At 51.6% G+C, this 24,214-nt stretch overlaps 1 protein-coding gene across 4 annotated transcripts in view; it reads right to left on the reverse strand.

Annotated features, from left to right (window-relative positions):
* The window catches only part of Prkag2 (protein kinase AMP-activated non-catalytic subunit gamma 2), a 264,212-nt gene extending 242,771 nt beyond the window's left edge, over positions 1–21,441 (reverse strand). For 2 of the 4 annotated variants that reach the window (XM_028879513.2, XM_028879511.2), the window contains exon 1: positions 21,202–21,441. In XM_028879513.2, the coding sequence (XP_028735346.1) occupies positions 21,202–21,315 (114 nt within the window). In that variant the 5' untranslated portion in view covers positions 21,316–21,441. The remainder of the gene's footprint in view (positions 1–21,201) is intronic. The other 2 variants (XM_028879510.2, XM_028879512.2) reach the window with 2 other exon arrangements.
* Between the last annotated feature and the right edge of the window lie 2,773 nt (positions 21,442–24,214).

The raw sequence follows: 24,214 nt of genomic DNA on the forward strand, positions 1-24,214 counted from the left end.
TCCTCTGACTTGTCACACTGCAGAAATGGAGAGGCAAGGTACCCAGGAACAGGCGTTAGTGCTGGCAGGCTCTCCATCTCCCTGATTTCTGTGAGAGCCTGAGATATGCAGAGTGACCAAGGGGAAATCTACAGTCAAGACTTTCTGTGCCTCAGTTTCTCTAGGTCTCTGCTAGTCTCTAGGTCTGGGGGGACATAGGACCATGGACAGACTGTGAAAAGCAACTGTCCCTGCTGCACTCCTGACCTATGGCTGCTGTAACAATGCCTCACAACAGGGGCAGGACTTAAAACAATAGCAACACATTGCCTTGAGGTTCTGGAGGTCAAAAGTCCAATACGAGGTATGGGTAGGACCAGTTCCCTCTGGATCTTGTAGAGGAGACCCTTTTCTGGCTTCTCCCAGCTCCTCTCTGCCTTTGTTGTCACACGTGGACTCCTGTGTTTCTGTCTTTGGTGTCCATCTTGTCCTCTGCTTATAAGGAAATACCAGTCAAACTGGATTAAGGGCTTACCACACTCAGAGACATCGTACCTCACTGCATCTGCAATGACCCTGCCATCTAAGACCATACTCTGAGGAACCTGAGGTTAGGACACCCATGTATCTTTTAGGGGGACACAATTCCCCCAACATTTGCCATTGCTGAGTGGGTTGTATGGACAAAGGTTCCCAGAAAGAAGCCATACTTTCCAATGAACCTTCTGCTAAGCTGATGAACCGACAACATTCAATGATGGTGGGGAGTTTGAAATGTTGAAGGCACAGAGCCAAATTATAATTTATCTTTGGTGATCTTGAGCCCCCTTACCAGCCATTCATTGCTCACCTCTGTGTCTGACCTAACATCCTTGTGACTAACAGGCAAGACTCTCTGAGATGTATTAACACTCATTTCCACCAAGGCTAGGAATGTTGCAGACAGCCTCTGAGGCCTATGGCAGAGGGTTCCCCGCTTTGCTGTGACCCGCCTACCTGATGCTCCCACAAAAGTGCCTCGTTAGGACCTTCTTTATTCTGTCACTACAGAAACTTCATTACACTGTTATAACACAGGGACACGGAATTTGGGGTGACCTAGGCCATGGTCACTCATGTTTGGCTCCAGAATAAACTACCTCTTATCCTCTCTGAGGTGTGTGTGTGTGTGTGTGTGTGTGTGTGTGTGTGTGTGTATGTGTGTGTGTATGTGTGTGTGTGTGTGTATGTGTGTATGTGTATGTGTGTGTGTGTGTGTGTGTGTGTGTTTACCTTGACAACTATAAGCTGAGGAACCTCACTCCTCTTGCCTCACCCCACCCCACTACCCGTCAGTTTCCAGAACATGCTGTGGGGGTACAGAGTGTCCGCTGGACTCTGGCTCCTGCATAGGAAACATGCGTGATGGGGGGATGGGCAATGACAGAGAGGAGGCTGGACCTGGTGCGGGATCTACAGAATGAGGCAAGGCCAAGGCGGGTATGTATCCACTCTAGGCACTTCTGACAACCACCTAGAGACCTTGGCTGGAAACTTTTGCCTTAACTCTTAATTCAATATTCCAGCAGCTCCCTGGGAAGGAAACATGCCCACATGGGCACCCTGTACCAAAAGATAGGGTCCAATGTGCCTACTTATTCAAGGGACTAAGAACCTAGCCAGCGGATGCAATATTCCCTGGGGAGAGGAGGAGGAGGAGGAGGAGAAGGAGGAGGAGGAGGAGGGGGAATCAGGCAAAGGGGAACTCCTGTGGGTGGGGAACCAAGGCTCAAGGGAAGCCGCTGGCCCTGCTGGGTAAACAGGCCAAGGCTCCCAGCAGGCAGAGGAACCCTGAGCTGAGGTCAGTCAGATGGGCAGCTCCCCAGACTCTAAGGTCTTAATCCCTTTCTCTCATCACCTCCAACACCATGTGCTGGGGAAAGACGCTCCTTCATCTGGCTCCGCCACTGTCCCACCTCACCCACAACTGGGTGCCGGGGGAGAACGCAGAGGCCAGAGGCAATGCTGGAGTAAGTCAGTTCAAGTCACTGAGGTGTTTGGTGTGGCAGGGCAGGACGGGTGGGGTGGACAGGGGTGGGTGTTCCTGTGGGTATGTGTGCACACGTATGTGTGTGGAGGCCTGAGGTCAACTGCAAGTATGGTTCCTCAGGAGCCATCCACTTTGTTTTTAGAGACAGGGTCTCCCTCTGGGAGCCTAGGCTCATGGCTGAGACTGGGCAGGCAAGCACTTTACCCACGAGCCACTGAGTTTTAATTCTGTCTGCTGCCAGAGAGATGAAGGAAGATGCTGAAGACCAGTCCCCACCCCGCTCGGTTTCTGACAATCGTGTTGGAAGCCAAGTCTGTCACTGTAGAGTCGAAGCCCTCGGTCGGCAGCTCTGACATGATCAGGGGCTCAGGCTCTCTCTCCTCCAGCATGTTAAGTTGCTTGCCTCCTCAGGGTCTGAACGTCAACCCAAAGTGGGCCACTTACAGCTTCACCACGGAGACTCCCGGCACTGGCCTGGGGGAAACATGGAAACCCAAGCAACGCAAAGCCGGGGAGACAAAGACGGCGGCACGCGTTGGAACTCAGCCAGGTCACGATAATCAAGCCAGGCCTCTCCCTGGGCCGCGGGGACGCAGCTTTCCAGAACTAGGGCACCTTCTGCTGCTGCTGCAGGGTGCTTGCGCACAGTTCTCTTCCGAGGCCTGTGGGCTGGCTGTCTTGGGCACACGGGCAGCTTCCGCTTTTGCTAAGCCACTTCCCCTTGTGGAACCTGCTGCTCATCCCCCTCCCTCCCTGTACTACACCTCTGCCAATGGCGGCTGCTGGGCGTGAGGCTGGGCATTGGGGTGGGGATCTCTGTTCAGAACAACAGGTCTGAGCGGCCCTGATGTTCACTCTGCCATGGATGCTTGGCGTCTCTCCCGAGCTGACGGCCCAGGGACATCTCCATGCTCCCGGCTCAGCAGAACTTGCTGGCTCTTGGATTCCTCCTCCTTGTTGAACCATTAACTCTTGACAGCCAAGGAAGATCATTCCCGAGCCCATCACTTTTCTTACTGGAAGAGACTGACGGGCCAGAAGGGCCATCGTGGTTGCTTCCTCTTCCACAGATCCCTCCAGATCTCACACCCCAAACATCTTAATCTTTTTTCCTTCTGTGAAGTGTACACAGCTTCCATCTATTGCCTCCAAAACACAAACTGCTACACTCCACTTCCTGGGTGGGTTAGCAAGATAGGGAGGCCAGGGGAGAGGCAGACGGCAAGACAGCCACCAGGGAGCCCCGAACAGAGCCAAACCGACAGGTTCCGAGGAGGGCTCTGGGCTACCCCCTCTACCCTACAGTCTACTCCCAGATTCTAGAAGACTGCCTGCCCTGAAGTATGCTGCTAATGCACATAGCTTTATTAATGAGTAGATGGATGCATGGGGTGCGGAGGCCAGGGCAGACCGAGACAGCATTAGCATGTGTGCTATGGTAGGAATAAAGAGAATCCCAAGTCTGTGACTCTTAGAAGAGCGGGAGACACATTTGTTGTCCCTTAGAAGAGCGGGAGACACATTTGTTGTCCCTTAGAAGAGCGGGAGACACATTTGTTGCCTGGGAGACATTCCTAGGGTTTGTCTCCAGGTTATTAACCATAACAAGGGATGTTTAGGGCCCTGATTAGCATCAACATACCCAGGGTCACAGAGAAACCCAGCCACATTATGAACACTTTTGTCCTGTTGGACTGCTAGGGAGGAGGTCTGGGAGGACAATGCCAGGACCAGTAGAGAAATGTTTGGCACACGACTGAGTGCTCTGTAGTTGTAGATGTCACCATCTGCCTGGAGCTCTGAGGAACTGCTCAGAGCTCGCTCCTCCCTCACTGGTCTCCTACCTCTTCTATCTCAGCAGCCATAAAGCAGCCAGGAGAGATCAGCAGAGTCACCACTGGATCACTGTTTCAGCTCTAGCAAGACTTGAACCTTCTCTCACAAAATGGAGTCCCAAGAGCTCCCTCTGTGAATCTTGAGTCTTTGGAATACCTCTCCCTTTCCCCCTTGAAGCCCTTTACCCCCCCTGGAGATGTTGGGGGGAACTCTTTTCTGCTTGAACTTTTTAAAAACAGGTGGTGATCATGACAAGGCCACCGAGAGCTGGGTTGCCATGTGCTGCCCTTAGGCATGGCCTTCTGGAAGAAGGAAGAAAGGTCCACTGCTGGATGAGTGTAGCAAGTTCCTGGAAAAAGGAAGTGAAATTGGCAGCCTCAGCAGAGGAGGAGACGGCAGATGACAGGGTTGTCGATGGATGATTTGCACTTTCAAATTCAGCTGTTCAAACGTTTCCAGCAGGCCATAGGTAGGGGAGCCACATATGTGGTTGACCTCTGTAAGGTTATCATTTTGAGGTTGAAACGTGATCATCACTTATTGGACACACCAAATGTTAATCTGCTACTACGCACCAGCCAGGGCCTCTGACCCCAACTCTGGCCCTTCCTATCAGACCACACTGCTTCCTTCCAGTTACCACAGCAGAACCTAAGACCTCTTGCTTCATAGGTGAGGATGCTGGGACCCCCATGCTAGGTCTACTGCTTACCCCGACTCTCCTGCAAGAGACACCTGGATGACTAGCCAAGAACCTGCTCTTGTTCTGCATGGTCAGTCTTGCTGTTCCTGCTAGATAGGAGAGCAGAGCTGACCCTTAACTGATTTAAACCATATAGTATTCAAATTTTATATCTGGAGCCTGAATCATACTATAGTGTACATGTATGTCTCTTTACATGGTCTCCCTATGAATACATGCCTAAACACACACACACACATGCACATGTTAGTACACAGACATGCACACATACGATTATGACCCTCCAGTACCTAGAAACATATATCATGTTTTAAGGTTTGAGGGAATGAGTTTGTAAAGGTCTCTGACCTCCATCATGGCTGCATATGAGGCCCAAGGCCATAGTACCTCTTTGTTCAAGGCTCCCTGAACACCTCTGGGTAACCCAACTCAAAGCACTTGGAGGCAGTTTCTGGGTGCCCAGGGACAAGAGCTATGTGACATCCTTGCCAAAGCCAGGCAATGGGAATCTAGCTACCAAGGGGCATAGACTAACACAGAATCTGAGGGACCCAAGAGACCCTGAAAACCACTTACAGCACGGCCACAGGGCCCTCTGACAATGCCTCATTCACAGAGCCAAGTAAAGACTACAATTCAGCACTTCTGGTCCTAGGACCTGAGTTATGGGGACAGCCAGGAATCAGGGTGCCTGGCTCACAGGCCATATGCTCAGGGAGTCTCACACCACTGCCTGAGGGAAAGTGAACAGCAAGGGAGACCTCAAGCCAGGACCATGCCCAAGGTCACAGCAAGAGAAAGAGAATGACCGAGCAAGGGGGCAGCTTCTCTGCCCAGCCTTACGTGACTATGGGTGCCACTGCTCACATATGCAAGGGTGGCACCTGGAGTAGTGGCCCCCACTCACCAACATGCATGGGTCCACACTTCCCTGACTAGCAAACTACTCAGGCTCCAGGGTGCTTTCACTCAGAGAATATCAGTAGGCAGACAGGTACATATGATTGCACCATAAGGAAAAAGTGGGTGGACAGGATGGGGAGGGGAGCCCGTGGGCAGAAACCAGCGTGATGGGAACAGGTCCAGAACCATGCCCACATCTCTACCATATGGATCCCATGGAGATGGTCTGTTTGCTTGCTTAAATAGGAGTCACCTCATTCCAATGACAGTTATTAACATAGTCTCCACTATCAAAAGGATGCTACAATATGGTAAGATGAGAGAGACTTAGAGAAAGAAAACAGCAGCAATGAGAAAACACACACACACACACACACACACACACACACACACACACACACACACACACACACACCTTCTGCTCTTGCCAGATTCAGGGTACATATGCCAGATTCCTCCAGTAAAATTATATATATATAAATTTTTTTGAAGCATGGTCTCCTGTAGCTCAGACTGGCTTTGAACTTACTATGTAGCTGAGGGTGACCTTGAACTTCCAATCTTCCTGCCTCCACCTTCCAAGTCCTAAGATTGCAGGCACACACCACCACGTTCAGTTTGTGCAGTGCCGGGGATTGAACCCTGGGCTTTATGCATGGTAGGCAAGCACTCTACCAACTAAGCTACAACTCCAGTGCAAGAAGGATTTTTTTTTTTTTTTTTTTTTTTTTTTTTTTTTTTTGGTTTTTCGAGACAGGGTTTCTCTGTGTAGCTTTGCGCCTTTCCTGGGACTCACTTGGTAGTCCAGGCTGGCCTCGAACTCACAGAGATCCGCCTGCCTCTGCCTCCCGAGTGCTGGGATTAAAGGCGTGCGCCACCACCGCCCAGCTTTTTTTTTTTTGGATGTTTTTTTTTTTAAGTCATAATTTGCTCAAGTTTGCTTCTGGCTAGGCTCCTTGTATGTATCGTTTGCATTTTCATGACAGCCCTCAGGAGGTATTCCTGCTGCCATTCACTAGTTCAGAGATGCCAAGGAGCCCGTCCAGTCACCCAGCTGGAGAGATGGGCAGCAGGGCAGAAGCCAGGTCCTCAAAGCCCCTATTCCTCATCACCCTCAATCCAAGGCTTACAATACCAAGGAAACCAGAGCAGGTGTGCCAAGCCACATCCACGCAGGCACAGCCCGCCATTCTTGTGAGACTGGCAGCTCCTGGAGAGGTATTTTTGCCTTCTTTATCTCCCCCACGTGGGATGCGGAGGGGTAGCGAAAAGAAATCTTGCTGGAAAAACTGTGGGTTTAAGAGACAACCCACTGGGTTGAAACTTCAGCCCTCTTCACCAGCTGGGTCCCTTGGGCAAATGACTCATCCCATCTGAACCTCTGTTTCCCTGATTATAAAATTGGGCAACAATCAGAAGCAGGTCAAGCTGTGATGGGCTACATGACAGAACTTTGAAAGAGTCTGGCATGGTGCCAACTGCTGAACAGGGTCCAGCCAAGACCAGTGTGTCACTCTCTTTCAAAGATGACCCAGGGTCTAAGATGCAGCCCTGCTGGGCACACCACAGCGTCCCAGAGGAGCCTGGCCCGCCCAGGGTTGGCGGCTGCATCCACGCCAGGCACTAGAACTGGGTCAGAAGGCAGGTTTTTCCAGCCTGGTGAAATCTGGCTCTTAGGAGAGAAAATAAAGCATGGAAAGAGATAGGGAGAGAGACAGGAGAGAAAGAAAGGAAGAGAGACGAGCAAAGGAAAGAAGATGGTAGCAAAAGAGGCGGCTGGGTCGCAGCCCCAGGTCTTAGTACAGAAGGCAGTGTTCTCTCGGAGGTCCAAAGACAGCAAACCTGCGGAGTTATTGGAAGCGACCCTAGAGGGGGGACATTCGAAGCCCCATGCCTGTTCCCAGGGAGCCAAGGATGGATCCCTCCCATAAAACACGCCCACCGAAGACCTGAGTGTTCTAAGGAGAGGCGGATTCAAATATCAGTTAGGCAAGGGGCCTTTCCTGGCGAAGAGGGTAACGAACACACACAGGGTCATGTGGACGGTGACGGGACAGAGCAGAGCTGGAAGATGTCATTGTTGTTGGCTGAGGGACATGGAGGACCTTCCTTCCTGCAGGCTCCAACTGCCAGAGCGCTGAGACTTGGGAGCTCAGTGAGAATGAGGAACAAGGCAGATGCAGGGGTTCGACGGCTCGAGGCTGCAAAGCTAGCAACAGCTGGAGGGCCTAGCGGGGGCAGGGGCGGAAGGCATCTGTAAACCAGTCTATAAAAATTGTGGGGAATAAACACCGGCCTCCCTCCACGCACTTTCTCAGGTTGCACACTGCCTTCCAGCACCATCTGTCTGTTCAGCACAGTGGTTCAGCATGTGGGCTCACGTGCCAGACAGCTCCAGCTTGATGCCTGGCCTTGCTGCCCCCATTATATGGCCTGCTGACAGCGTGTCCCACTTGCAGAATGGAGACAACAGTAGCACCACTCACATGACCACTACAGGGATGGAACAGGCCAGGCAGAAGTGGCGGTGGGAGAGGTAGCCCGGGGGCGTTCAGTCTCTGCAGGATGACTTCTGTCTGACCTTGACATTCAAGGGAACTAGCTACCAGATTGATGGAAGCCTATGCCCATCTCACACACTCCCCATCCAAGAGCCAGCCTGGGATATCAGCTAAGAAATCAGCCGGAGCTTCTCGTGCTTCAGAAATGTGGAGATTGTTTTAAATTTGTATTCGCATATGCCCTGGTGTCTTCTGTCACATTTTGGGCTCCAAATACCATGAAGTTATTTATTCGGGAATGGCCTGAGAGGGTCTTGGTGGACGTTTACACACCCTCAGCTCCCAGTGCTCTGCACTGCTCTTCTCCCTGTGCTCTCTTCTCTATGCTCTGGAGGAGGAGGGATGAGACTTAAGGAAAGCAGGAGGTCCTCCTGCCTCCCCACTGATCCTGGATCACACCATGCCTGATGCTGATAAAATTCACCATGGCTACTTCCAAGCATCCTGTGGTTTGAGTTTTCTAAGGCTGAGATGCATATGGCAGGATCCTGTAAGCCAGAAATGCCTTGGCAGACACTGAAGCACACTTAGGCAGTGTCCGTGATGGGGATGCACTGTGAGGGGCTGTGAAGCACATGGACCCTGACTGCTGGAGTGGTGTGGCACTAGTCTCACTCCCAGAGGCCTTTCCTTCTTATCCTGGCCAGAGTCAACAGCAGGCCAGAACAGTCTTGGCCTCAATGATTCAGTTTTTAGAGACTTTTCAGACCAAAGAAAATTCTAGAAACTCAATGAAAAGGGGTTGGCCACTGACCAAGTGTTTCTCAAGCCTGTCACGGGAAGTTTGGGAAAGATAGGTCCCAAAGACTCCAGTGCAGACAGAAGTAAGGGTGTACTGTTGGTGCTACCCAAGGAGCACGCGTCCCAAGAGCTGTGGTACTGGGGAGACAGCGGGTCCTCGGGTCGGGAGAAAGCCACAAGTCAAGCCCAGCTGCACAAGGTAGTGATCTCGAAACTGTACAGTCAGATCTTCCTGATGTGTCAACAAAACCTGAGAACAGAGAGCAAGGGAAAGTTGCTTGGCCTGCGGTGTGCCTCTGTAAAGACAGAGCGAGCCAAGCAGTGGTGGCGCACACCTTTAGTCCCAGCACTCAGGAGGCAGAGGCAGGCGGATCTCCAAGTCCAAGGCTAGCCTGGTTAGAGAGCGAGTTCCAGAATAGCCAGGGATACACAGAGAAAATATTGTTTGAGGATAAATATCTCGAAAATAGATTAAATTAAATTAAAAAGAAGATGGAGCGAGGTGCTGGGAAGAGCCAAGGCCTGTCACTTGAGGGTGGAGCCCAGTGTGTTACCTTCTTCTCAGGCAGCTGAAGGAAATGTGCTCAGATGACGAGGTGAGCTGATGGGGAGGGCTGACTTCCCAGGGATGAAGGCAGGGGAGTGGACATTAAAGACTCCAGGCCGCACTTGTGGCCCAGGCCCAGGCTGGTACCAGCCTATTTATTCTCTTGATTCCCAGTAGGAGCTGTGAGTTAACATTAGGTCAGGAGCCCCACTCTCTGTCCAGGCCTAAGCCTGTCCTCCATCCACTGTGCTTCCCGTTGACTAATGTGACAAGCGAGTGTCCCCTGTACTCACTGCGACAGAAACCATATTATGGTGTCAGGTAGGGATTTGAGGTCCCAGAATTTGTTCAAGTCAGTGTGCTGGAATGAAGCCTGAGGGTGAGGCCCCTCTCCTGAAACCTGTGTCCTCCTAGCCTTCTGGGACTGCCAGGAGGTGCCCACAACCTCCCAGTGCACCGGACCACTCCGGCTCCTGTGACGGCACCCCAGGATGTGGCCCTCGAGTTCCTGCTATGTGGACACATGTCTATGCTCTCGAAAGCAGGGCTCAGTACCTCAGCCCACAGTTCAAGGTAGCTTTCCCTCTAGGCCCTGGGCCTATCTTAGCAGAAGTAAGGAGAGCTGCTAAATAAATCTGGAAATGTATTTAGCCAAAGCTTTATACTGGACAAGACCAAACGCATACTAGAATGTTTAAATGACAGTGTCTTCCACCACAGTGTTCTTAACCTGGGGCATCCCAGGCTTCCTGTTGGGTTGGTGACCTCAGCTGTGTTCTTGGGTAGCTTTCTAGTGAGGGGAAGCAACACTTCTAGAACTTCCATGTCTTGCTTATTCGCCATGGAATCTCACTTTACACTTTATATTGTTATCCCCTGTGAGGGGATCATTATCCACATTTTATGTGTAAGAAAACCAACGCCCAAATACCAGGGACCAAAGTGGGAGAGGCTGTGTGCCCGGGGGGGGGGGGGGACAAACAGTGATGCTGAGGTTGCACTTTTGTCCCTGGCTCCCAAATGCGTTCTCAATTAGCCACATGCACCTTCTGTGGAGCGAGCGGGTGAGCCCCATCCCACTTCCCTGCTCGTGCCAAGACTCTGTTCTTGAGGATCTGCAATGAGTGACAGCCAAGTCCCTGCTGGAGTCCAGCAGGTGGCTGCTCCCGCCTCCTACAGCACCAGGAACTAGAGGTTCCTGGAGCTGGTGAGGCAGAAGTCCGCCCCCCTGTCCCCCCCCCCCACTCTGTTTGTTAGGCTAGGTGCCCAGCTTCTAATCAAAGGATCGTCTTGTCACCAAAATGACTCCTGGCAGAGTAGGAGAGTGCTGCTTCCCGTCAATTAGCTTGAGCAAAAGACCCAAACAACTTTTCCCAGGCAGGAGATGAAAGGGAAAAGACAGAGGCACAATGATGTTCCCAAGACATGTCCTCTCATTAAGTCTCCAAGATGCAGTGTCACTGACATTTCCGTGTGTGTGTGTGTGTGTGTGTGTGTGTGTGTGTGTGTGTGTGTGTGTACACACAAGAGCATGTATGTGTGCAGGAGGGGCCAGAGGTCAAGCCCTCGTGTCTACTCAGCTGTCCTCACCTCTCACTGAACTTGGAGCTCACTGATTGAGCTGGGCTGGCTGGCCAGCAAGCCCCAGGGATGGCTCCACCTGCCCCTGCCTCCTCAAGGACATGTGCATGTCACCACACCTGGTTGGTTTGTTTGTTTGTTTGATGTAGGTTTGGGGGCTTGAACTCGGGTCCGTGAGCTTTCACCGCAAGCACTTTACCAACTAAGCCTGGCCCTTCGCTTTCAATAAGTGGTTTTCGTAAGATTAGTAAATAATGGATTCACTCAGATGTTGAGAAATTAGTTCTTAATGATAGCTAAACATGTTGATTCTCAAAGACCGTCCTGGTTTGTTCATTCTCCTCTTCAGCTGGCCTGGACACTTCCTCACTCTCTCAGCATTGTGAGCATCAGGGGTAGCGGTGTGGGAGGCACTTGCTCTGGAATGACCTGGGAATCCATATTGTCATCTTTAAAGGGGCTTAGAGTCTAATTAAGGAGCCTGGCAGACACATCAAAGAAAAGTAATCAGGCTCAGAAAAGGGAGCTGCTAACACTCAGTTAATGCCTTGCCCATGTTTTTCTCCTCTTCGCAGGGACCATGAACACAAAGGCTCAGCCTTCTCTCCTCTACCTAGAGGCAATTCCAAAGGGCATCCATCCCACTTCCAGAATGTCCCTGGGGGCTGGCTGGGACATTTGTGGTAACTGCTTCACAGCCTGCTTGTCCACTCGACTCAGCCTGCTCTCCTCTCCCACCACTGCAGGGCCAAAGCTGAGGTACAGAATCACGGGTCAAGAAAAACCTCAAGGAAGGGAACCCAGTCACTGAAGGCGTGTGCCATCATTTAACAAGAAACAGAGACAAGTGTGCCGTCTTGACCTCATCACAGCAGTGAATCCTGAACCAGTATGGCTAGCCACAGGACTGACTCTACCTCAGTCCTTTCCTGAGCACTGGTATTGGTAAAATCACAGAAGACGGAGGACAGTCCTAGGCATTTCAGGCCAGCATGCAGTCTGGGCCTGTGCTCACCTCTGTCCCAGCTGTTGCTTTGAGCTAGGACAAAACAGAACTATTTGGTTGCCATTGTTTGAGGCTATCTTCCAGCTTCTAATCAAGAGGCAGGGGATCTGAGCCAAACAGCTGGGCCTCACCTGTAGCCTTGAGAAATGTTCCTCTCCTTTCAACTTGATTATAATAGAGACCTGAGTCTGAGGCCCTGGTTTACCACTAGCATGCCATGGGAGCGTGGTAGGTCGTAACGCAGGCAAGCCGGTCCAGGTTGAAGTTTCTGTTCTCTGGGTTCCCAGGAAGTACCACAACCCCCTGTTCCACCTCTCCTGGCTGGTACTCAGCAATCCCGTGGAAGGCCACCTGGCCAAGCTCTTCCCCTAGACTGTTTGCTAGTACTGTCCAGGGTTTCTCTGTCTTACTGCTGAGAATATTTTATTACTTGTGCCCTAAAGCCCTTTCAGAAATCTCAAACTACATTTAACAAGCAAGAGTGGCGTGGAGACAAATAATAACCTCTATTCTAACCCTGGTTTCTCTCCAGGGTCAAAATGCCACCTTGGACACTCACTCATCTTTGCTGATAGAAACAGGATGCTAGCAAATGCCTACCTGTGAGAGAACCCCTGAAACCTCTCCTCTCCTCCGACCCTCATGTGGGGACCCCTGAAGACCACCCTGGACCTAGGGAAGGCATGGGCAGCTGGAGAACCCATCTGGATTGTCCTACTTCTTAGTTCCTTACAGGAACCTCTATGGGACAGCATAGCACAGAGTACATCCGAACACAAGGTTGGGCAGTCCCCCGTGTCACAGGCGGTCCATCCATCCTCTGCTGCCTGGTGAGTGACGTGGACCACCGCCGCGGAAGTCAAATGTCACTCTCGCCCGGCTCCTGTCCTCTAGCCCTGCTCAGACCTGGTCCCCGTTGATGGAAACAGCTTCGAACACCAGAGCAGCCTGGTGATGAAAGCAGATACTTGAGTCCTGGGTTCGTCTTCTACCCAAGGACTCCTGGCCTGCACTGCACCGGCAAGTGGGCAGTCGGTGCGGCTGATCTCTTCTCTTCCACACTGGGCGCTCTTGTTAGGGCGCCCTGTGCTGTGTGGATATCTTTCTTTGTCTGTTTTCTTTCAGTGGCCCTCCCTCAAATAAAACCTAGCAAAAGGTGTTGCTATTACTAGTCTCCACTGAGGGCTGTGTACTGTCAGCTGATGAAAGACAAGACTAACCCTAGATGGACTTCCTGTTCGTCACTGCCTCGGCCTTGGCCCACACTTCATTTAGGTGACTTTGCAATCAGTTTGTAGCCAGGAAAACTTTCTGAAAAATAAACAGGCTCTGAGGTGATGTGCTCTTGGCAGTTGTTTTCTCTCCCCTTCCCCCACCCTCCCTCTGATCCACTCAGCTCCCTGCCAGGGATGCTCAGTTTCTGGCACCTTTTGCTTGTGTGGGCACTTCAGACACTTGGAAGAGCCTAGTGAGCGAGCGGTTTCACCCTCCCAACTCTGGGACTCCTGGCTTCCTCCATTCCTGTGTCTACTTCCTTTGACTTAAAACACGAAGAGCAAACCCGACCACCCAGGAAACACCTCGTCTTCTCACTTCTCTCTTAGGCATCCCTCCAATCTCAATAGCCCCAAACTTGTCAGCCTTTGTTCCAATGCAGCCCACAGGCTGAGAACAGGCCTTCGTTTGCTTGGCTGAGCAGCTGTGACCTCACTCAGAGATGTCACATGATGTAGTGGAGCCACAGGAGAAGGGAATCACGTCCCTTGGGCTTCACTACAGGGGACTCCCAGGGGACTCCACTGCCACCTATGGGGTGCATATGTAGCCGGAGCAGAGGAAATGGTTAGACACTAGCTGGCTGTGCATGCCCCCCAAAGCAGGAAAGCACCTCCAGCTGGACTGCTTATTCATTCAAATTATACTCATCTCTTCCTCTACCTACTTTGAAAATAACTAGATCTCCATCCTTTACTTCCTGTTGACAGGACGCCTTCTCTGCCAACTCATGGCTTGCCAGAGACCAATGGGATAGTGTCTAAGCCACAAGGCTCCTGCCAGGGCCCTGGTGTTTTTGGTGTTCTCTAGTTGGGCAGTGAAATTGCTGATGAATGTTCAACAGAGACCAATTTGCTCAACAGCCCCGGATCCCCAGCTGCTTTCCTGTGAGGCAGAGGCCCATCCTCACTACGGGAAGCTTGTTGGGCAGCAGTCCTTTGGCAGTGAAGTCCTTGTTTGTTTGTTTGTTTGTTTGTCTGTCTGTTTGTGACAAGGTTTCTCTGTAACTTTTGGTGCCTGTCCTGGAACTCACTCTGTAGACCAGGCTGGCCTCGAACTCACAAAGATCCGCCTGTCTCTGCCTCTTAAGTGCTGGGATTAAAGGCGTGCACCACTACTGCCCAGCCAGGAGGGCGGTCTTATAGTGACCTCCCTCTTGTGCCAAGAGGGCAAAGAGGAAGGATGCCACAGGACGAGGGCAGAACTTTTACGAAGAGGGAAACGACCTGCTGGATGTGTGAATATAGAACCTCACATTGACTGCCAGGTAGGGTGACTGCAGATCCTTTCAAGTCTGTGTTCAGGGTCCGGTGCTGAGTGGGAGGTCGAGAAATGGTAGCTCAATGAGCTACACTACCCCTAGCCCCAAGAGCAGAGTACCCAAGGCCAAAAAGAGCTGCTGAAGTCCTAGCCCACAGTACCTGTGCATGCGACCTTGTTTGAAATACGAGTTAAACTCAGATGGTATTGTTAGGGCAGCCCCTAATCCTATGTGACCGACACTCTCTAGTGAAGAAGAAATGTGAGTACAGGCACCCAGAGGGGAAAGGCCACAGGAAGTGAGAGGCAATGCTGAAGTGATTCTGCCACAAGCCAAGAGATGCAGGGCTACTAGGCAGTACAAGCAAGAGGAGTCCTCTGGAGATAGAGAGAATATGGTCCTGCTAACACCTCCACACTGGACTTTGGGCCTCTAGGCACAGGAGAGGCAGGTTCTTGTGGTTGCATGTCGCCTGGTGTGTGGTGCTGCATTTGAACAGACCCAGAAACCTAAGCCAACAGGGTCCCTGCCCAAGAGGCATAATAAAATGTTACCTCCTCTGTTCCAAAAGAGACATGTGAGCAAGTGTGGGGGAGCCTCGGGGAGCAAGTGGGGTGCACCCCAGCCTGGCCATGAGGGGTGCTCACCCCCTGCTTTCTGCTGCTCCCCTGCACTGTTCCCTCCACCATAAGAAACCTGAGTATGTGACGAAGGCTGGGGGGCAGCTCTGGGGCCCACCCTGCTCTGTTTGCCCAGAGAGAGCATCACTTCTCAGCCCTGCCGTGTAGCCTCTGAGACTCACATCCTGGGGCTGGGGGCAGAAAAGCATCAGGGGAACGAGGGGCATCTCTGCCTCCTCCCAGTTTCCACTCTGCCATACTTCCCTGAGTCCTGCTCCGGGTATACATTCCAGTCATTCTGTACTTAAGATCACTGAACGTGAGCACAGACTGAGCTAGGAAGATCCTGGTTTGCTCTTCTGTTGGTAACTGGGGAGCTGCACCTTGCTGGATTTATGTCCAGTGCAAGGCCTGGGGACTTCACTGGCACCAAGATGTCCATGGCCCTCACCTTCCAAAAGGGTAACTGTAGGCACCTGCCACTCAGTAGATACTGCACAGCTGTTTTCAAATATGGCCAACAGGACTCGGGACATGGAGCCAGACTCTGCCTCCAGACAGGAGGGCCACAGGTCACAGAGGAACTTGAGTACAGTTAACAAATCAGTAACTAAATCTCTAGATCTAACTAATGTCATTAAATAATTAATACATGTATAATTCTATTATATACCGTTTAAATATGAACTTTAGTATAGATGCACTATGTCATATATACACATTACAAACAAGGAAGAATTAAAGTCTCTACTCGACTCCAGTGCCCCAACTGTATGGGCTGTGCCCAGCTGACATTCAGTTGTCATGCTCTGCCCACATTCAAGAAGCCCACTCACTGGCCAGATCTTTCACATGAAGACACTGACACACAGCATTCAGGCTTTGTTAGTAAACCTGGATCCACAAGAGAGTCCTGGGGCCCTGCTCTGAGCTGCTGAAGCCTCTGACGTCTGTGTCCTCTAAGAGTTTATGCTCACAAACACCCAAAGATGCACCAAGGCACTGAAGCATGGCCTAAGATGCTGACTCATACTGGCTACTCCAGCTGCCGGCTGATCTTTATGTGGATGCCAGAAATGCCCTGCCATTGTCAAACAGTCAGGAGTAAAGGGTAGCTCTTCTCAGTGATGGATGGAACAGTCAGATGATTTATGAGAGATATACAGATGATGTATGGATAGACAGAGATAGATGAATAGATGATTGATGGACAGAGATGACAGATAATATAGTTATATAGATGATACATGAATACTTGAATATAAACAGACATGGACAGATAGATGATGAATGGATGGAGATGATACATGAATATTTGGACAGGGGAGATAGATGACAGAAAGATGATGGATATATGGATAGATAATGGATGCATGGATGGATGAATAGATAGATGATGAACAGACAAATGTTAAATGGATATTCAGACAGACTGGGTAGATCCCAGACAGGTAATTGTCTTAGGGTTTTTACTGCTGTGGTGAAACAAAATGACCAAAAGCAAGTTAGGGAGGAAACGGTTTAATTGACACACTTCCACATCACCATTCATCATCAAAGCAAGTCAGGACAGGAACTCAGGGCAGGAACCTAGAGGCAGGAGCTGATGCAGAAGCCATGGAGGGGTGCTGCTCACTGGCTTGCTCCACGTGGCTTGTTCAGCCACTTTCTTATAGAACCCAGGACCACCAGTCTAGGGATGGCACTGCTCACAATTGGCTGGACCCTACCCCATTGATCACTAATTTAAAAAAAAAATGCCTCATAGCTGGATCTCATGGAGCCATTTTCTCAAGTGAGGATCCTTCCTCTCTGATGCTTCTAGCTGTGTCAAGTTGACATTCAACCAGCCAGGACAGTGATGGACGGTCAATAGATGGAAGGAAGGATGGACGGATAGAAAAACATGACACACAGAACCAACGCAACATGTGAACAGAAGAAATGGAGCCTAGGATCCAACTGTTTTTAAACCCAAGAGGTGTAAGAATTCCATGGAGAACTTAATGAATAACAAAATCATGGGTCTTGTCTCAGAAATTCCAATTCAGTAGGTTTAGACTGACACCTAGGATATTTGATATTTTTAAAAGCATATTAGACAGTGATATTATACTTAAGCTGGTTCAAGAACCACACTTTGATAAGCCCTGCCCTAAACTCTAGCCATCAAAGAGCATGTGCAAGCCGTCTCAGTCAAGGTCAAAGCTGAATGTCTTCCCCAGACTCCAGTTCAGGGTGTTTCGGTGGTGAGAGGGACAGAGAGCATATTGTCACTTGATCCTCCAACCCCAGGCTCAGAACACTATTCCTATTGCCATGCTGTGCAGGGCGTGTGGTCACAGGCCCATCACCAGCACAGAGGGCCCAGTGGCCTCAAGCAGGGTGAGACTCTAGCCACACAGCAGGTGACAGTGTCTTGAGCTCACTCAAGCCCAGTTGTGCCACCACAAACTTCTGACTGGCCAGATGCTCTTGGATCTCTATTTTGTCGGTCTCCAGCGACAATGAAGGACTTCAGGAGCTCCTCTCCCAAGAGAGCTAGGGACACGTGCATTCTGTCACTAATGCCTAGTAGGTGAAGAACCCAGCTCTCCAGGAGCTTCGGCGTCACACGAGGTCCTGCTTGGCTCACATCTTCCTTCCCATCTTCCTGGGAGCATCCCCCAACCACCTTCCCTCACTGCACGGCCCTCAGACTCTGACCCCTGGCAGTCTGCCAAAGCACTTCATCTTGCTGGCCTGTCTGGCTACTTCCCATGAATTTTTGTTCCTTGCATTTTAATGGCTTCTCAGTTTTGCACCCCTGAAAAAAAGCTCCCACACAAGAACTTAGGTCTTGGTGAATAGTTTTAAGTTAAACAGAATCAGCCAAGGAGTAAGGAAGAAGTTTCAGGAAGCCAGACAGGCCATGAAGATAAGCTAACAAGTAGATGCCCTTGGGGAAAACAACAGCATCCTACTGGGTTCTCCTGAAACGCTCTGTGCAGCCACATCAGAATCATCTACCCAGTGACACCCTACTTGGTGGAAGTCTGTCCTTTGGGCACTGTGGTGGTTCAGAAGAGAACGGCCCCCACAACATCATATATTTGAATGCTTGGTCCAGAGTTGGTGGAACGGCTTGGGAAGGATTGAGGGGCATGGCTTTGTGGAGGAGGTGTGTCACTCGGGATGGGCTTTGAGGTTTCAACAGCCTATGCCATTCCCAGTTAGTGCTCCCCACCCCTGCCTCATGCTTGTGGATCAGATACAGGCTCTCAGCTACTGTTTCAGCACCAAAGTAACTAACACAGACATTATCCCAGCACTTGAGGTGCTCCCACACTCAGCGAAACCAGCTGCCAACGCTGGGAGGAATCTTTCAGACAGGGAGGAAGACACATGGCCAAAGCTGCCCACAAGGCTATGGAGGACTTGAGGTAGGCTTGAGCATAAGGGGCAGCGTTTTTGCTGCAGTTCTGCCTTTGTGAGAAATTCCTGAGTCATGGCTGGCCTGGAATTCGCAAAGAGAACCAGGTTGGCCTTAAACATATAGAGATCGCTCTGCCTCTCTGTCTCTAGAGGCATGGCAATAGGAATAGTGTTCTGAGCCTGGGGTTGGAGGATCAAGTGACAATATGCTCTCTATCCTTCTCACCACTGAAACACCCTGAACTGGAGTCTGGGGAAGAACATGCTAGAGGGTTGGGATGAAAGGTATGCACCGCTATGCCTGACAGAGCCTGGCCTTCAAGCCAGGGTTGTCTGAGGAAATACAGGATACCCAATTAAACAGGGATCCGCAGAGAAATAGATCAGTTTTAGTACAAGTATGTTCCAAACATGACACTGGACATACTTAGGGTTAAAGAAAAAAAATTGCATGTTGTTTGAAATCCATTTTTAATTGGGCCTCTTCTGCTTACTCTCTGGTGACCTTCCTTCAAGGTCCTCCTTGAACTGGTCTCAGACCATTCCCTTTTCTCCATGACACACTGCATTTCACTGGCTCGAGACACACCATCTCCTCATCTGATGTGGCTGTCACTCTCCCCCCTCATCTCCACAAGCAGCTGTTGTGGAGCTGACCCATCATCTTGTGTCCTGGGTTTAGCTGTTGAAGTATGTCTGAAGTACCTAGTTCCCAGCCTCTCCTGGCACAGTGATCAATAGGTCACCATGAGTGGGTAGAGGAGAGGAGTCTCTGGTCCCACCAGCAAATGCAAGCACTCTGAGGAGACAGAACTCTCTCCCTTGGATCTGGACCTAATCCTAAGGAAACCCCCAAGCATAGGTCACATTTGGTGACTAGCTGCGTGACAATGGAATGAATACTGCTTTCAATAGGGCTGGGTTTTGCCAAGAACATGCTAGAATGTCCCAACTTGGACGCTGGTTTTCAGCATTCACAGAGTGGCCTGACAGTCTCTCGGCTGGTGCTGGATTTTGCCCATTCCTGCCACACATATCGGCCCTCATGCATGACAGACACACATGAGTGGGGGACCAGCCTCTCCATTTGGCCTCAGTTCAATGCGGCTTGCTCAGTGGGCACTATTTACTCCCCTCCCCTCATCCTCTCTCCTTGCCCTGCCCACTCTTATTATTTATTCTATTGAGACCATTTGCTATGTAGGCCAGGCTAGGCTTAAATCTACAACAATCCTCATGCCTCAGCCTCCTAAGTGCTGGGATCTTTCTTGCACTCTGGCATGCATGTAATAACCGTGAGTTATTTACATTGTAAAGAGCTTTCCCATTTATTATTTTATTTCAACCTCCCTACAAGGTGGGTAAATCGGCACCATTTTCGGAGACAAACAAGACAAGCTGAGCAGTTAAAGGGCCAGCTCTGTGAGTCACTGTTAAACAGATCGTAGCAGCAATTTCTAACTTCCTATTTAAAACTGTTTTCAAATGTCTTACATGGGCAATGTAAGTAGGAGTGTTTTCTCAAATAAAACCCATATTCCTGTATGTTCAGGTCACTGCAGGACTCATGACTTGCCCAGATGCCCAACTTCAAACGGCTCCCCCAAAGCACTCATTAGCCCCAAGTCTCCACTCAGAATTGCACCCCTGGACTGGAATTAAAAGGGAAGAGGGGCATCTACAAGGAAGGGTTTGGGGGTAAATACATTAGGAAAAGCCTACTACTACTTACTCAGGGTGACAGTGAGTGGGTAGTCCAGGCAAGCTAGCTCTGCCTATGCTGTGATGGGTCAGCAATGATGCCATGAGGTGGCACTGGCGGGAGGTGGGGCTCATCGTGCGGTCCCGCACTGCCTGGCATGTGCATTTGTAAAATCTTTTGCTTGGTTGGTCATCGCTAGGATGTAGCCAGGTCCGGGTTCTCTTAGCGGGTAAAGCTAAGGGCTGGGGCATACCTCCTGGGACCTGATCGCCCATCCGGGAAGGTGAAAACAAGCGCCCTTGGGCTACCCTCTAGGGCAAGCCAGACAATTGATGCTCACCACTGTGAACAAGCTATTCTGCATGCTGCTCCTTCTGGCTGTTTAGATCAATGTCGCCAAAGTCCAACCAAGGTGACAGGGCGGTGATCTGGGCTGAAGTTAGCTACAGCCCTGTACAGATGAGGGCACCTCTAACCTCCAAATTCCACAGAGGACCAAAATATTCCTGGAGCCAAACCGAGGGAACCACTCCAAAGGGGCCGGAGCCGAGATTCACATGAACCCTGGAGAAAATGGTGCGGAGGGAGAGCCATTTGGGGGTGCATCCACACCATGGCCCCCTCGATGTCCCCACCCACTACTCTTTTCCTCGGTCCCTGGCAGCCGAGCACAGCTCCACCCCCCAGAGCGCAGTCCACACCGTCCTTTTTCAGCAAAACAACACGACTCACCACCCCCCTCCCCAGCACCCGCACCGGCCGGATCCGGGGCTACGCCCAGTCCGCCACCAGGGTATGCGCACCCGGGAGCGCGCTCCGCGTTCCCGCTTCCAGCAGACACGCCTGTCCCTGCCCCTGCCCCGGACAGTTCCGTAGCTCCACGCGAGTGCGGATCAAGATCCAACCATTGGCTCTGCGGCCCAGCTTGGGCCCTGCCCCTCCCCCTCCCCAAGGGACAGGAGGGACAGGATGGCGCGCGGGGGGTGTCCCGTGTTAACCGCCTCGGCGCTGCGGGAGTCTGAAGCTCCGGGAACGGGACTCACCGGAATGTGCACACGCAGTGACCGTCTCTTCAGGCTGGGGTTCTTTTTGCCGCCGCTCCCGCCAGGGCTGGAAACCTCTTTCTTCTTCTTGGTGTCCATGGCTGCGCTTCCCATAACTTTAGCCAGAAGTTAATTCCGGTGCCTCGTCCCCGGGGTTCGGTCCCCTCGCTGTCTCCTAGGGCTGCTGCCGTTACACGGGAGCCGCGCGCTCTTTAAGGCTGTCCTTCCACCCTGAAAACACCTCGTGGGGACTTCCGCGGGGAGGGCGGGTGGCGCAGGTAACACGCGGGGCGGCACCCGAGGGGCTGGCGGTCCGCGGGATGCCGGGTCGGAGCGACCTCTTCCTCTTACCAAATCATCGAGTGCAGAGTGAGAACCGCGCTGCTTTTGATTACGCGTGGCAGAAGTCTCGTGCTGGGTGACAAAGTTTTCCTCCTCCTGCAAAGCGAAGCAACATTTTCCACCTCTCGGCTCCTCCCACAGATTCCCAGAGGTAATTGGCCAGGCAGGTGCAATTAACAACAGCAATTTGGAAAACAGCCTTCTCGTGCCCGTGCCTCGGTGGAATCGGTGGACAGAGAGAGAAGCCTAGTATAGAAATGCATAACCCTGGGCCGCACAATGAAGCACTAGGGAGCCTGGGACCCGGAGGGCCTCCTCTCTAGGCGAGAGGGAGGGCAGAGGGGGAAGAGGAGGTGCAAAGGCGATGGCTCCTCGCAATTGGGCTGGCGCGTGGCCGCAGGAATAAACTGTGGCGGCGGCTGGCAGGGTTCTGCGGGCCGAAGGGCGCGCCCCAGCCCCTAGGGGAGAATTGGGCAGGGCGCCCGCCCCGGGCGGCCTCTGAGCCGCGTCCCCCAAGACTCGGGGGGACTATAGGGGCCGGACCTGGCATGGACTCAAGCTCCCGGAGCGCTGGGCGGTGGAGGCGGTGCGCGTTGAACAGGAAGTGAGTGGTGTGCGGCGCCACTGTCCCACTCCACGCTGCCCACGCCGCCCACGCCGCCCCCGGGTCGGCGTGCACTTGTCTGTCTCAGACAAGTCGGCTCCGGACTTGCCTGGAGCTGATTTCTGATCCATCTGGTTTTGCAGTGTCTCAGTTTAGGTCCGATCCCCGGAAACACACACCCACACCCCGACCACGCTGCAATTGAAACCCTGGGCGTTAAGTGGCTCGGGTGATTCGCACTTGCTTCGCGCAACGCCGCCGCCCTGAGGCGTGGGGACCCGCATCCCGATCCAGAGAGGCCTGTGGCCGGGTGAGTGCGCGGGCTTTTCTCCACGACTGGGTTCTTTTCGCATTCATCAAGGGTTGCGCAGCTGACCCCCGGCAAAAGCACGCGCGTCCCTGTAAACGCTGAGGTCCTGAGACCACGGGAGGAAATAGGTGCGTCGGAGCCTGAAAACCAGGGCGAACACGCCACGTGCTTCGGAGCCTTCAGAGCCACTGGCTGCAGATCCGGCACTGCGGGCTGCTCAGGGCTCGGGTGTTCCTCACAGGCAGTGCGACCATAGCTTCTGGGGTGAGTGAGGGGTGCGCTTCCGCTCTTGCTCAGAGTTTGAAGACCAGGTGACCCCAAAGATCACTCCAGCTCTCTGAAGCTGACACCAGCAATCAGTAATGCACAGATGCTACACAGAGAATGAACGTGATAGGGGTCGCTTTGACAAGACACCATGGGGTGGTTGAGGAGGTGAACTTTGCTCCTCTCCCTGCTCTCTCGGAGGAGGTGACCTGGTTAGCGCGATTTAGAGACCAGTATTTAGGAAAGGACCTGTCTGTCCCATGAGAGACAACCTTGGTTCAACTATCTCTTGGGTTTCCACTTTTCCAGGCTACTTCCTGCTAATTAGGTGAAACCCTACAGTTTGGAGGAGGGTGTCCCTGGTTTGTGTACATCCCTCCATGCTTTCAAGCCAAGAATGAAGCACACTCCCTCCTCAGGGCCCCCCAACGAGTGTCCCTAAGCAGTGTCTGGAGAACCTGTCTAGGATCAACACTCAAGCACTTGTCTTTTGTCCCCACCTGGGGTACAGGTTTCTTGCCAGGCTCCTTGCTAAAGGACTTCCTAGAGACTCCCAAAGATCATTCTACTGAATGTTCTAATTGCTCCTTAGAAACAGAAGTGAGGGATTTTGGGCTTGGGGAGGTGCAGTGTAAACGTCCAGGGGAGCCACCCTCCGCCACTAAAAAAATCACTCCAGGACTGTCAAGTAAATGTTATCTCTCTATGGATTGAAATGTTCATCTTTGTCATGATTTGCCAGGATGCATAAATGGCACCAAATGATGAGTAAGAAATGGCTTTGAAAGTAATCATCAAAAGAGATGAAGCTGACAGAAGGAAAAACTGGGGGGGGGGGTGTGGCACATTGCTCCTTATCATGTCCTTATCATGTCACCTGCCTCTGTGTGTGTGTGTGTGTGTGTGTGTGTGTGTGTGTGTGTGTGTGTGTGTGAATGCCAGAGGTTGGTATGAGGATGTCCTCTTCAAACCTCTCTCGACCTTATTTCTAAAAACAGGATCTCTCACAGAATTGTGTCCAGATTTTAGGTAGGCTGGCCAGGGCACCCCTGGAATCCACCTCTGTTCGCGCCCCACAGTGCCAGGGTTACTGAAGCCTACAACCACCAAGATGGGCTTCCTGTTTTTATGAGCAGCATTTAGCAATTGTTATAATGTATACTTTTGTCAACGAGTTGTGTAAATATGTATACTCTTTCATCAATAACAATTCTCTTTAATTTTTTTTGGAGTGCAGACTTTGGAGCCTTGGAATCCTTAATCTAAATATTGGGACCTGAGATGGCTCAGTATATAAAAGTACTTTCGAGCAAGCCTGACAACCTGAGTTCAGTTCTCAAAACCCATGTGAAGAGCTGTGTGCAGTGATGTGCATCTGTAATCCCAGCACTCCTGTGAGCCAGTACACCATGCAGCAGCAGCAACAAGAGAGACCCTGCTTCAAACACAAAACAAAAACCGGGGTGGAAGGAGACAACTGATTCCTTAAA

Source organism: Peromyscus leucopus, chromosome 3 (assembly GCF_004664715.2).
Source record: "Peromyscus leucopus breed LL Stock chromosome 3, UCI_PerLeu_2.1, whole genome shotgun sequence".
NCBI lineage: Eukaryota > Metazoa > Chordata > Mammalia > Rodentia > Cricetidae > Peromyscus > Peromyscus leucopus.